The sequence below is a fragment of the Caloenas nicobarica genome, chromosome 8, assembly GCF_036013445.1.
Source record: "Caloenas nicobarica isolate bCalNic1 chromosome 8, bCalNic1.hap1, whole genome shotgun sequence".
NCBI classification, from domain to species: domain Eukaryota; kingdom Metazoa; phylum Chordata; class Aves; order Columbiformes; family Columbidae; genus Caloenas; species Caloenas nicobarica.
In genome coordinates, this window is record NC_088252.1 from 2,655,177 (window position 1) to 2,668,980 (window position 13,804).

Here is a 13,804-nt window from a genome sequence, read left to right on the forward strand (position 1 = left end):
GGGGACGCAGCTGCAGGAGTTCAGCCTGGGGGATCCCGGGGCCTTTCCCAGCTGCTCCTGCAGCCACAGCCGAGCTGAGAGAGTTGGGGTGTTCAACCTGGAGAACAGAAGCTCCGGGGAGACCTGATTGCGGCTTTTCCAGACTTAAAAGGGGCCGATAAGATGGGGACTTTTGAGCAGGGCCTGTTGCGCTAGGACAAGGGGTGATGGTTTTAAACTAAAGGAGGGAGATTCAGGCTGGACATGAGGAAGGAATTGTTGGTCCTGAGGGTGGTGAGAGCCTGGCCCAGGTTGGCCAGAGAGGTGGTGGATGAACCATCTCTGGAGACATCCCAGGCCAGGCTGGACGGGGCTCTGAGCAACCTGAGCTGGTGCAGATGTCCCTGCTCATGGCAGGGGGGGCACTGGGGGGGCTGGGAACGTCCCTTCAATCCAAACCCTTCTGTGATTCTGTTATCTGTGGCTTGCCGTATGAATTCAGTCAAGCCCCTTTAGCTCAGCTGCTGCTGAGGATGGAATAGAAGCATTAAAATAACTTCTTAACAGCTCACCTGTGGGTGGGTGGGTGTCCCGGGGAGGCTGGGACCCTCCGGACCGCAGCCCATGGGTCAGGGAGCTCAGGGCTGGAGTGAACCACAGTGAACATGGGTTGCAGCACCTGGGCAAGGAGCTCTGGCCTCTCCTGGCCTGTGGGAGGAGGGAAACTGAGGCAGGCAATGCAAACACCCCCCTCCATGGCTCCCCTTGGCCCTCCTCTCGGGGGATCCGAGCAAGACGGCTCAGCAGCCGCGGGGCCCCCGGCTCGACAACGGCGCCTTTGTGCTGCAGCCGCTGCTGACTCAGGGCTTTTTCGCGGCCACGCCGCTGTGGGAGCCCCGTGACCATCGCGGGGGGACCCTGCGAGGGGCGGGCGGGCAGCGAGGCAGAAAGCCGGCGGCTGCGGGAGCTGCTGTTACCCCGTGGCGGGGGAGACGGGGACGGAGGGGACACCCCAGCTGAGCAAGACCTGGTGAGTGACTTCGCTTTCTCCGTGGGGCGGCTGATCAGCAAAAGCTCCTAATTAAAACGCGAGCGACAGTCGCCTTTGGCCACTCCAATGGGATGCCCATCTTGTCCTGTGGTGATAACCAGGGACACATCACCTGGGGACAGCTGACCCCGGTGTCACTCCTGCTGTCCCCAAAGGAAAGGCGCTTGGGGACAGCGTGCACCCCACTGCCGCGGGGACAGCCCGGCCGGGGACCCTGCAGTTCGTGTTGTGCACCCCAGGTTTTCTGTGCAGGGGAAACGAGGAGTAAAACTCTCCCTGAGGCTGCGCTGGTCCCAGGGTCTCGGCCGTGCGGAGACGGGCTCTGGTCCCCAACACCCACGGGGTGACGGGAGTGGGGAAATGCTGGGCACACCTGCCCTGTGCTGACTGGTGTCAACTTACCAGAAACCTCTTTTGAAGAGCCTCTTGAAGATCAATTTAATTTTATTTCGGGGTAGCCCAGGTCAGCATCTTTGGTATTACCCCAACTCCTGTCCCATCTTTGAGCTGTGGTGACCCCATCCTTGCCCATAGTGACCTGTGCTCCTGGGGGGGGGTTCCCCAAACCCTAGCCCACCAAGTTGAGCTCGAAACCTCTCCAAGGACCACCCAGCTTCCAGCCCACCCCCCGCATCATCCCACCGGGGTGGGGATGCACCTTTCTGCCGCAGGCGCCATGGGCTCCCGGCACTTCCCCGCCCGGACCGTGCTCTTCGAGAAGGAATCCAACGGCGTCACGTACCGCGTGCCCGCCCTGCTCTACCTGCCCTGCGTGGCCAAGCTGCTGGCGTTCGCCGAGGAGCGGCTGAGCGCCGACGATGCCCACGCCAACCTGCTGGTGCTGCGCCGCGGCTCCGTCTACGGGAGCTACGTGGAGGTGGGACGGGGGACGCGCCGGGGCCGAGGGGATGCGCTGGGCTGGGACACAGCAACAGTGGGGTGGTTGTCCTCCACCACTTGTGTGGAGCACAGCTGAGCTCCTGGAGAAAAGGGGACGCTGGGTTGGGTGACGTGGGGTGGGTCTCACCCCTCTCTATGCTCTCCTCTCCCCGGGCAGTGGGAGGACATGCGTGTGCTGGAGACGGCGACGCTGCAGCACCACCGGTCGATGAACCCCTGCCCGCTGTACGACGAGTTCACCGGCACCCTCTTCCTTTTCTTCATCACGGTGCTGGGCAGGACGCCCGAAGCCTACCAGATCGTCACCGGCCAAAACGTCACCCGCCTCTGCTGCGTCACCAGCACCGACCAGGGCCTGAGCTGGAGCGCGGCCACGGACCTGACGCAGCAGGTCATCGGTGGGGCCATCAAAGGTAGCCCACTGGAGAGGGGCAAGGAGTGGGAGGACAGGCAGCAGGAGGGTGCACCTGGGTTTTGGTCTCCTGGAGCCACCTGTGGTGTGGGCAGAGGTGGCCTCAGGGTAGGAAGCCCATGAGCATCAATTAGATGGGGTGGAAGAGGAATCCAAGCAGAGGAGAGAGGGGATGGAGAGACTATCTGTATCGCTTGCACAGTGGAGGGGAGATGGAGAGGTCTCTGCTCCCAAGTAGCAAGAAATAGAATGAGAGGAAACGGCCTCAAGTTGCGCCAGGGGAGGTTGAGGTTGGATCTGGAGAACAATTTCTTCCCCAAAGGGCTGTGGGGCATTGGAACAGGCTGCCCAGGGCAGTGCTGGAGTCACCATCCCTGGAGGGGTTGGACAGACGGAGATGAGGTTCTCAGGGACATGGGGCAGTGCCAGGGGTGGGGGAACGGGTGGACTCGGAGCATCTTCCAACCAAGATGATTCCATGGCTCTATGTGCGAGGATAACAGGGCACTGTGGGGCTCTGCTGCCCTCCCACTCCCCCACCTTGCTTGGCCAGGCCACGGGGATGCCCTGGAGACCCTTCAACCTCAGGCATGGCAGGGGCACCATGGAGGCCACTCTTCACCTCCATCCCATCTCTGCTCCCCAGACTGGGCAACATTTGCACTGGGCCCCGGCCACGGGATCCAGCTGCGGTCGGGACGGCTGCTGGTGCCCGCCTACAGCTACCACATCGACTGCAAGGAGTGCTTCGGGCAGCTCTGCAAGACCACCCCTCACTCCTTCGCCTTCTACAGCGACAACCACGGCCGGGGCTGGCACTTTGGCGAGTTCATCCCCAACCTGCAGACAGGTGAGTGCCAGCTGGTCTCGGTGGACGAGGAGGACGGTTCCAATGTCCTCTACTGCAACGCCCGCAGCCCCTTGGGCTTCAGGGTCCAGGCGCTCAGCACGGACGATGGGGCCGTCTTCCACGGGGGGCAGCTGGTCCAGCGGCTGGTCGAGCCCCCTCACGGCTGTCACGGCAGCATCATCGGCTTCCCTGCACCTTTTGTGTATGTCCCCACTGCTCCACGGGACCCTATGACGTCTCTCCAGGGCTCAGCTCGCCGTCTGCTCCCTGGGATGCTCCAGCAGTTTCGGTACCTGTCCCCGGGGCAGGTAGCAGGTGATAAGCTGCCCACTGGGGCCACGGGCAGCCACTGCGAGCCAGCTGAGCCTGAGAAGGGTTGTCCTTCCCCAGAGCATTACCGTCATGCCCATGGCATCACTTCGGTCCGAGGGGACCCCGCGATGAACCCCAGCCCCCCTGCCTTCTTCCAAGCACCGACATGGGTCCTCTACTCCCATCCCACCAGCTCCATGTCACGGATCAACATGGGGGTTCACCTAAGCACCTTCCCCAGGGATGTGGAGAGCTGGACCGAGCCCTGGGTCATCTACGAGGGCCCAAGCGCTTACTCAGACCTGGCTTACATAGAACTGCCCTACAACGAGGCTTCCATCACTGGTGGCCCGGCCATCGCTTTCGCCTGTCTCTATGAGAACGGAACGCGGTCGCCCTACGAGCAGATCTCCTTCAGCATGTTCACGCTGCACGACGTGCTCCAGAACATCCCCCTGACAGCCACTGCTCCCCGGCGGGACGGTGCCCCCCAACGCCGCGGCAAGTGGGGCCGAAGGAGCTGCCTCGTCTCCTAGTGCCCCCCCAGGTCAGCTCCCCCCAGGCCACCAGCCCAGCACACAAGGATGTTCTCAGCCTGTGGTCCTGACACCACATCCCACAGGAGCCATGCGCTACCACCCCAACACTGGGGGTTATTTCTATTGCTGTTTTTTTTAATTATATGGTTGGTTGGGCAGAGAGGCTTGTGCCACCAGCCCTGCCTCAGGCTCCTTCCTGAGCACATGAGCCACCCCATAAAATACGTAACGGGGGCACCAGCAGCACTGGGGGGGAGCAGGGAGCTGGGGACGCCCCCTGCCACCTGCGTGTGCCAGGGGAGATGATGCTCTGGCTGAGCTGTACCTGGTACTACCACTCTGCTCCCAGGGTTTTCCTCCCATGGTCATAAATGTTTCTGTTCCTTTTTTACTTGCTCCTTTTTAATGCTCCTGTTAGAGCCAAATCCTCTTCTTCTCAATGGTCTCTCTGAAATCACCCAGTTACTGTTTAATCTGGCTAATGGCTTTTGTTTTTAAACTACCACGAACATTGCTTACCTTCCACTGAACCTTACCAATTTTGGGGTAAACGTCCTCACAGCACAGGCCGGTTCAGGTCTGTCCCCATGCTTGGTCCCTGTAAAGGTTTAGGGGACAAGGGCACAGGGATGGGGGACACACTGACACCGGTGACAGCCCTGGGGGCGCAGCAGCAGGTGGTGCGATGGGCTCTGGGGTGGGTCGGGATGTGCAGCTGCTCCAAACATTTGCTGCACATAGTTCTGTGTGTTTGGGTGAATTTTGGGGGGGCTGCACCTCAATTCCAGCACTGCCTCCCCCAGCACGACTCTGTCCAGGTTTCCCAGCCCCAGCCAGAGCCCGGCTCGGTTCCTCTGGTCTCCTCCGCCTCTCCCACCCGCACAGGAGACAAACGCCAACACAGACTGATTAACAAAAATTAGATTAGTGTTCCAGCCCTTATCTCTATAAATACCATCACGTCACATTTTGCACTCGGGCAGGTGGATGCTGACGAGGAGCGGCCGGGGAAGCCGTTGGGCTCATGCCAGGAGCCAGGTCCTCACCTCCATCGCTCACGGGGCTGGTTCCCAACCCCAAAAGTCTGCCAGGCCCCTGGGTGGAGGAAGAGGGCAGAGGGCAGCCCTGTGCACGCCGACCCCCATGCACCTCATGTCAACATCTCGGGTGTCTGTCCCCGACGGGGGGAGTCCGTCTGTCTTGCTCTGAGTGGAGATCATGGCCTGTGCCATATTCCTGCTGTGGCATTTGCCACCGCCAAGGGACACCGGGGGACACCACCTCCTCCGAGCAGCGGCCTCCCGGCACCGTCGCGGGTCCCTACTTCCCCTCGCAGAAGCCGCAGAGGCACCCGAGGCAGCCGTTGAGGATCTGGAGGGAGGCCAGCACCATCTCGGCAGCGCTGGTGAGGAGCAGGAGGGAGAAGAGGACGACGTTCCAGGCCACGACGCCCGCCGGCTCCAGGCAGATGCTCCAGGTGTGACGATCGTACAGGTAGTTCTCTACCCTGCGCAACGGGGACAAGAGGAGATGCAAAGTGCTGCCCCATGGAGGGTCAGGAATCGCACCTCTCTCTGCCACAGAGGTGTGCCCCAGCCCCCCCGTCCTTCATCCGAGGATGAGTGGGGCCAGCAGGGTGATGGGGATGGGAGGAACCGGAGAATCACAGAATTGTTTTGGTTGGAAAAGATGCTCAAGCTCATCAAGTCCAACCATAACCCAGCCCTGGCACTGCCCCATGTCCCTGAGAACCTCATCTCCGTCTGTCCAACCCCTCCAGGGATGGTGACTCCAGCACTGCCCTGGGCAGCCTGTTCCAATGCCCCACAGCCCTTTGGGGAAGAAATTGTTCCCCAGATCCAACCTCAACCTCCCCTGGCGCAACTCGAGGCCGTTTCCTCTGGTCCTGGCGCTTGTTCCTGGGGAGCAGAGCCCGACCCCCCCTGGCTCCAAGCTCCTTTCAGGCAGGTCAGAGATCAGAAGGTCTCCCCTCAGCTCCTGTTCTCCAGCTGAACCCCCAGCTCCCTCAGCCGCTCCCATCACACTTGTGCTCCAGCCCCTCACCAGCTCCGTTCCCTTCTCTCAACCCGCTCCAGCACCTCAAGGCCTTTCTTGGCGTGAGGGACCCAGAACTGCCTCCAGGGTTCGCGGTTTGGCCTCCCCAGGGCCCAGCACAGGACGGTCACTGCCCTGGGCCTGCTGGCCACACCAGTGCTGGTACCAGCCAGGACGCTGGTGCCTTTTTTTGGCCACCTGGGCACACGCTGGCTCGTGTTCAGCCGCTGTCACCAACAACCCCAGGTCCTTTTCCACCGGGCAGCTTTCCAGCCACTCTTCCCCAAGCCTGAAGCGCTCATGGGGTTGGTGTGACCCATGCAGAAAGCCGTGGAAGGTGAAGACCTCTTGAGCTACTGTATCACCACCAGCAAACCGGCCAACCCCACCCACCATAAGTAACACCAAATTAATTAGCAATAAGCTGACGAGGTGGCACCAGCGACTCAACTCCACTTCCTCACCTGGTGTCAGGCTCCTGGCCTCCGGCGTCCAGAAAGGGGTAACCCCAGAGAGGGCCGTGCTCGGTGGCATTGTAGAAGCAGAGGGGTCCATTGGTCAAACCCACCCCGGAGAGGACGAAGCAGGCGGCAGCACCCAAGAGCGCCAGCTTGGAGAGCACGGCAGAGACAAAAGCCTGTGGGGAGCACCAAAAGTCAGATGGGCTCCAAAACGTGGTTGTGCGTTACTGCCGGAGTCTGGTAAGGGGGCAAAACTCCTCTTCGCCCCAAGGGGCTTCAGCCTCATGAGCGGAGGTTGAGGATGGAGAGGTCAGTGGGTTGTTTTGAGCTGTGCAGAAGCAGGCAGGGAGTGGGGATGGGCAGGGAGCTGCCACATGGAGCCTGGTGGGGCAGAGCCTGTCCTCTGGGGAGGTGGCAGCATGGAGCGTCCCACCACAGGGCCACAGGAGAGGGGACACCCCACCATGACCCGGCATGGGAGAGGGGACACCCTACCACATCCCATCATGGGATTATTGGAGAGGAGGATCCATGCCACGTCTCACCACAGGGCCACAGAAGAGGTGGCAGCCTGCCGTGACACAACGCAGGAGAGGGGGCGCCCACCACAGCACCAGGGGAGAGGGGAATCTGTGCCATGTCCCACCATGGGGCCATGGGAGAGGTGGCAACCTGCCACAATCTGCCACAGGAGAGGGGCCACCCATCACATCCCACCATGGGGCCGTGGGAGAGGAGAATCCCCACCATGTCCCACCATGGGGCCATGGGACAGGAGGGTCTCCACCGTGTCCCACCATGGGGCCACAGAAGAGGAGGGTCCCCACCATGTCCCACCATGGGGCCATGGGACAGGAGGGTCTCCACCATGTCCCACCATGGGGCCACAGAAGAGGAGGGTCCCCACCATGTCCCACCATGGGGCCACAGAAGAGGAGGGTCCCCACCATGTCCCACCATGGGGCCATGGGACAGGAGGGTCTCCACCGTGTCCCACCATGGGGCCATGGGACAGAAGGGTCTCCACCGTGTCCCACCATGGGGCCACAGAAGAGGAGGGTCCCCACCATGTCCCACCATGGGGCCATGGGACAGGAGGGTCTCCACCATGTCCCACCATGGGGCCACAGCAGAGGAGGATCCCCACCATGTCCCACCATGGTGCCACAGCAGAGGAGGGTCCCCACCATGTCCCACCATGGGGCCATGGGACAGAAGGGTCTCCACCATGTCCCACCATGGTGCCACAGCAGAGGAGGGTCCCCACCATGTCCCACCATGGTGCCACAGCAGAGGAGGGTCCCCACCATGTCCCACCATGGGGCCATGGGACAGGAGGGTCTCCACCACGTCCCACCATGGGGCCACAGCAGAGGAGGGTCCCCACCATGTCCCACCACGGGAGAGGTGGCACCCTGCCGTGTCCCACTGTGCGAGCAGGGGCACCCTACAACATCCCACCACAGGACAGGGAGATCCATGCCACGTCCCACCACAGGGCCACAGGAGAGGTGGCACCATGGCATGTCCCCGCCCTGGGGCCACCCACCACATCCCACCACGCGCCGGTTGGGACTGCTTTGGCACGGGGGCCCCTCCTTACGTTGCGCCGGGTGCCGCAGTCGGAGCAGCCGGCGCAGCCGCATCGCCACCCCACCGCCGTGATGTGGGTCGCTGCCAGCAGCACCTGCGGGGAGGAAAAAGCAGCTGGGGACAAAGAGGAGGCACCAGCCCCATCCCTGCTCTGCAGACACGCGAGGCAGGACATGGTGCGAACCGCGGTACTCACGGCGATGCCGCCGCCCCAGACGCCCGGCACGGCCTTGGCGTGTCGGCTGATGTGCCCCTCGGACAGGTACCGCCACGTCCCGCCGGGGAAGAGCAGGAGGACGCTGGCGGCCACGGAGAGCGTGCCCAGCGCCAGCAGGCAGGGCCCCACGATCCGGCTGCACCTCCCCACGCACATGGCCACCCTGCGCGGAGACGGGAGGAAGAGGAGGAGAGGAAGGGGCTGCCTTGGGCCCCGCGGTGCCCCACGGCTCCCCCACCCTGAGTCCGTCTCCCAGCCGCGAGTACACGGGAGTTTGCTGGTTTGCGCTTTTTTCACCTCCACCAGCACTGAGAGCAATTTCCAAAGGAAAACCTGTTTCCCCCACACTGTCTAATTAATCACATATTAAAAAAAAAAAAATCAACTGAGAGCGATTTCCAAAGGAAATCCTATTTTCCCCACACTGTCTAATTAATCACAGATTCAAAAAAAAATCAACTGGGAGCAATTTCCAAAAGAAATCCTATGTTCCCCACACCGTCTATTTAATCACATATTTAAAACAAAAATCAATATTAATACCAATGTATTGCTGCCAAACTGTTTCCTTGAGGTTAAGCTATCTTATCAGAGAAGTCCAACTTTAGACTAACCCTAATATTTCTTTGCAAGGGACTTTAACGCAAATCCTGCACTGAGCCTTGAAACCGTGCGACCCGCATGGTCGAATCCTCCAAAACGTTCCTGCAGGCAGGAGCCCAACCACTGCAACTCCATTTGACTTTGAGTCCTTACAATGAGCTGGAGGGAGCCAGGAAAGGGGTGAAATCCTCGAATGAGGACTTGTGAAAGCGCATCGATCTCCAATTAAATCTGACAGCAACTCCACCCCCACCGCGCACTGGTCCTACCCTAGGTCTGGATATGCTGAAACCAATTAGTTAATTAAGAAAAGGTTATCAGCTACCCCCGGGCAAGGCACCCAGCTCTGCTGGTGTTTTATGAAGTTATCGGTTCACCTAGACGGTGCCTGCCCATCTCCAGGTGATACCTTGCCAAAAATCAGCTTTCTCTCCTTCCCCCATGGACACGGGATGTCCGTCAGTCGCGCTGGGACCGCTGAACACAACGTCTTGCCCCGTCTTCCCAGGTTTCCTCTACCCTGCGTTCATTTTTGCCTTGGGCCGGTTTTACACATTTTCCCCTTTCCCGGTGGCTTGCAACCCGTTTTGCACAACCTCCCTGAGTCCTAGAATGTCCTGAGCTGGAAGGGACCCTCAGTCTCTTCTGCTCCAGCTGAACAAACCCAGGGACTTCAGCCGCTCCTCATACGGCTTCCCCTCCAAACCCTTCACCAATCGAGCTGCTTCTCGCACTGGCTAATTTATTTCAGGCTCGCTCTGGCTTTGCAAAAGCAGAAGCAAACCGGCGCCGCGCGGATGTTTCTGTGGGAAGCGCCGCCCCAGCCCCCTCACCCAGCCCAGGCTGCGCGTCCGGCCCCTGCACGGCCCCGGGGACACCAGCCCAAGGGGACTTCGCAGTGCTGGGACCTGCTGGAGACCAGCCCCAGGGGCTGCCGGGGCCAGGGAGAGCTGAACGTGGGGGAGCAGGGCTGAAAAACCTGCTGCGTGGAGAGGACGCAAGCCAACGAGCCCAAGGTGGACCACCAGCTCCAGCCACCCTGGAGCTTCACCGCCCCTCTGCTTTCTGTCCTCCCTGCCTTGGTTTGAAGGGATTTAGGGCCTCTCGCCCTCACTGCGGTCCCACCTGCAGTCCAGGGGTTGTGGGTGCTTGTCCCCACAAAGCCAGGAGCACCCAGTGTGAGTCCCACCTCCCCACTTTGGAGGACCTTCCAGAATTGCTCTTGCTCCTCTGGAGCAAGCTGGGGCTGCTCTCACCAGCCAGAGGCTTTTGTGGTGTTCTGTGAGTCTCCCCTTCACCTCCCCAAGGACTCTCCTTCCCTCCACCGCCGCCCTGTCCCCAGGAGGTCTCCTTGCCCCAGGAAGCCCTCTATGGCTTGCTGTCCCCCAACGCTCTCCTTGGCCATGGAGCAGGTTGGCATTAGTTGCATTCTTCTACCTCAGCAAACAAACTCCTCCGAAAGGGGAGGCGAAGCAAAAGTGCAGCTGAACCAGCCTCTGTTAGGACCCGTTTGACTCCCATCCTGCCAGCACGTCTCCATGGCTAAAGGAAGGGGATCCAAGCAAAGCCCACGGAACGTGTCCTCCCGCCATCCCGGCTTACCTGGGAGCGATGCCCCGCGGAGCCGGCAGCGTCCACCCCTCGGATGAGCCCTGTCCTGGAGGCATCACCCATGGGTGACTATTTATGACATCCCGGCGTGTGCGCCACGTCTTGTTCCTCCACCCCGAGGTCCACCCACCGCATCACTCATGATCCTTCCCTCTCCCACACAGCCGGCGGCTCAGAAGGAAGGATGACTGTCCCGTCTCAATGAGGTGGCCTCCGCCGGCGTGGTGGCTGATCCCTCTGTTCAGTTATGTCCCCAGTCACCGGCAGAAGCCACAAGTCCACCAGCACACGCACAACTTCAGATTTTAAGGCTTCTACCACGTCTGCCCTAAACGCCTTGACCGCTGCCTGAGCAGCAAACGCCTTTTCTCCTGGAACAACCTACAATGACTATTTAAGAGAGAACGTTTTCCTTTCAACCCACACCAAACACTGTCTCGCTGTCACCATAAGTCCACGTCCTCCACCAAGGGCTTCACCCACCACATTTCACCTTATTTCCCCTCGTCGTGCGCGGATGCTGAACAGTTCAGGTTTGCCTCTTCTCATTTTTACCCGCAGGAGGGAGCACACTAGTCTTTTAAGAAAAGCTTCTAAATAAATATTCTCGTGTCTCCGCTGGTTCCCATCTCCTGCCCTTTGCTTCCTTGCGGGTTGCTCCAGATGTTGACGGTAACCCCATTACGTATATCTCACACCTTGGTGATAACGATGAGAGAGAAAGGTTATTTCTGGATATTTTAATTATTGCAAGGCATCAGGCAAAGTCCTATTGGGGGTGCCCGTGGTGTGTGACGTGGAAGCTCCTCTTCTGTCCCCACAGACGGTAGCAGCTCCAAGATGGGAACAGGACCAGGAGAACATTCCCTCCGTGTCTGAGAACAGGAGACAGGGAAGCCGTAGTACAAAAACACCCGGCAAAAACGGGGCAGTTTTTCTGGCCGAGGAGTTGCAGGCAGCACAAGGAAAGAGGGGAATTGCTCATGGGCCTTGTGGGGGAAAGGAAGGATCTTCTCCAAGAAGAGTTTGGAGAAGGTTTGTATTCCTCGTGTGTTCATCATGAGGGCCTGTGGCACATCAGCTGCTCGCAACGTGGGTTTCCCCCTCTGCAACAGCCACGGGAGGCGAAGCGTAAGTGCAGCTGCCTTATAGCCCCGATACCGTCTCGCTCTGATATAGTAAATAAAAACCAGCAACTACCTTTTGGTTTATAACCCAACTTGCTCTACCCAGGGTAAGGCACACAAGTAGCACCTGCCAACACGTTTCAAAGCGGCTTTTCCTGCCCTCAAACCGAGGAGTATGGGCGCGTCGAGAACGTAAAACCTGCTCTAAGGACAACGTGCCGCTGTTTGTTGGGAGAAATAGAAAATGGAGTTGGAGCCCTCGAGTGCCACATGGGAAAAGATGGATGGGGGAGGCTGCGTTACATCGGCCAATTCTGTTTTTCTAGGAAAAAATAAGCGGAGAGGAGCAGACTATGTGAATAACAATGGTTCCTCTGAAAGGAAAATCGGAGTTTGCGCCAGCACATAAATCCCCGGTTTATTCTTAAATAACACGAATTGGTCTCTAAAAAGCAGACAGCAGCGAAGGCGAAACGTGTAGGACCTGCAGGACAGCAGACTGCTGAGAATAATCCAATTTTTCCGTCCCTCCTTTTTTTTTTTTTACTTAGAGAGGAAGCATTTTTCACTCTGCTGGAAGAAAATGTGTTGCAACCTCATCTTGTGCCCTTTTCTACGTCACGGCAATCTGAGCTTCCTGCGTTGCCACACACATGATCTGGTCAATCATCTCCCACAGAAAACCCCCCGTGCCGCCCAGCGTGAAGCGTCAGGGTGAATCTTTTTGCCCAGGATCGCTGATCTTCCCCTTACGCCCACCCCAGCCCAAGGCTGTGGGAGCAATAATAATTTTTAAAAGGCTAATTTTAGCCCCGCGCAGCTTCCCAGGCACCATGAGCGGTCGCATGCCTCCCTTTCTCACCCCAGAACTGAATTATGAAAGCATCAGCATGGCAATTACGGGCAAGTAACTCGCTGCCAAGTCACCCGGCTGCGGCGCTGCCCAACGCGGTCCCACGCAGAGCGATGCCGGCTCGGCCCCGTCCTCCCGCTCACGCCTTCCCCGACTCCCGATCGCAGCTGAAGACACACCGGTCGCTTTCATCCTAGCTGTTTTCTGTCGATTTATCCCGTCACACTTAGAGGACTCTGCCCCTGCTCCACGCTTTGCCGGACACAGTTGGCAATGGCTCTTCCTGAATTCCCAGGTCGGTGAGGTTTTTATAACCACCGCACCTGCTCTCTTCATCAGTTTCCCCGGCTCTTTGCTTCCCCGAGCTCCTCTGGGCTGTGGGAATTGCGTGGCAGGTTGGGTTTCAGGTGTGGTTTGGCTTCCAGGAGATTCAAAGAAGCTGAGTTGAGTTTGAATTGGTGAGATTGAACCATTCTGTGCCAAACCGGCCTCCACCTCGTCCCATCCACGATTGAGTGGTCTCTCCCACTCCTCTCAGTAGCATCTGTAGATCTGTTTCTGCCGCGAGCGAGCTAAGACTTCTTTAAAATCAGGTGTGGGGACATTGGCCGTCAACAGTGACCCCCTTAGACAAGCCCTTTGTGGCTCAAACTCAGACCGAAGAAGCCCCAACACGACGCTGCTGGACGATACGGCATTTGCCTTGTCTTCCTGATGAACTTCACCTTATTTATCACTTCAGACGAGATAAACCAACGCAGTTAGAAGTTCGAAGGAGTCTGCAGAAAAGAAAAATGAATAAATTAAAAACGAGGTATCTTGAGTCTACCCTGTAATTCCTTGACCTGCACACTGTGATGAAATAAATATTTCCGACTCAGTTGGAAGGGGAAATATTTTCCTAAGCTGCACGAAGGGATCAGGCTGTTCTCCAGCCCTGAGAGGCGCACACGCGAGTCTTCATCACAGAAACGGGAATTGTCCTGTTAACACCGTGAGGAGAGGTGCACACACCGAAAAACTGAAGTCGCCTCCCAGATCGACCTGGAAAAGCGGCCACAGTCTTTTCCTGGGCTCCTCAGAGGTCGGTGCCTCCCAGAAGGTGTTTCCCCCCTGTACCTGCCAAGCGCTTGTCCAGAAGGGACTCTGCTCATCCATGTTTCATGCAAGGCCATGACAGGAACGCCGTGAGAAGCCCAAACGACAATTGCAGAAGTCACAGGCTCCGCCTTGACGACACC

The 13,804-nt window shown here is 58.9% G+C and overlaps 2 protein-coding genes across 2 annotated transcripts; one reads left to right on the forward strand and one right to left on the reverse strand.

Moving 5' to 3' along the window:
* The first annotated feature begins 1,706 nt into the window (after positions 1 to 1,706).
* Positions 1,707 to 4,040, forward strand: NEU4 (neuraminidase 4). Its single transcript, XM_065640349.1, has 3 exons — positions 1,707 to 1,907; positions 2,088 to 2,343; positions 2,989 to 4,040. The coding sequence occupies exons 1-3, from the start codon at positions 1,707 to 1,709 to the stop codon at positions 4,038 to 4,040; spliced, it is 1,509 nt and encodes a 502-aa protein (XP_065496421.1).
* Positions 4,041 to 5,363: 1,323 nt separating this feature from the next.
* TM4SF19 (transmembrane 4 L six family member 19) lies at positions 5,364 to 10,631 on the reverse strand. Its single transcript, XM_065640479.1, has 5 exons — positions 10,575 to 10,631; positions 8,349 to 8,532; positions 8,163 to 8,246; positions 6,563 to 6,735; positions 5,364 to 5,550 (listed from the first exon to the last, which is right to left on the reverse strand). The coding sequence occupies exons 2-5, from the start codon at positions 8,523 to 8,525 to the stop codon at positions 5,364 to 5,366; spliced, it is 621 nt and encodes a 206-aa protein (XP_065496551.1). The 5' UTR covers positions 8,526 to 8,532; positions 10,575 to 10,631.
* Between the last annotated feature and the right edge of the window lie 3,173 nt (positions 10,632 to 13,804).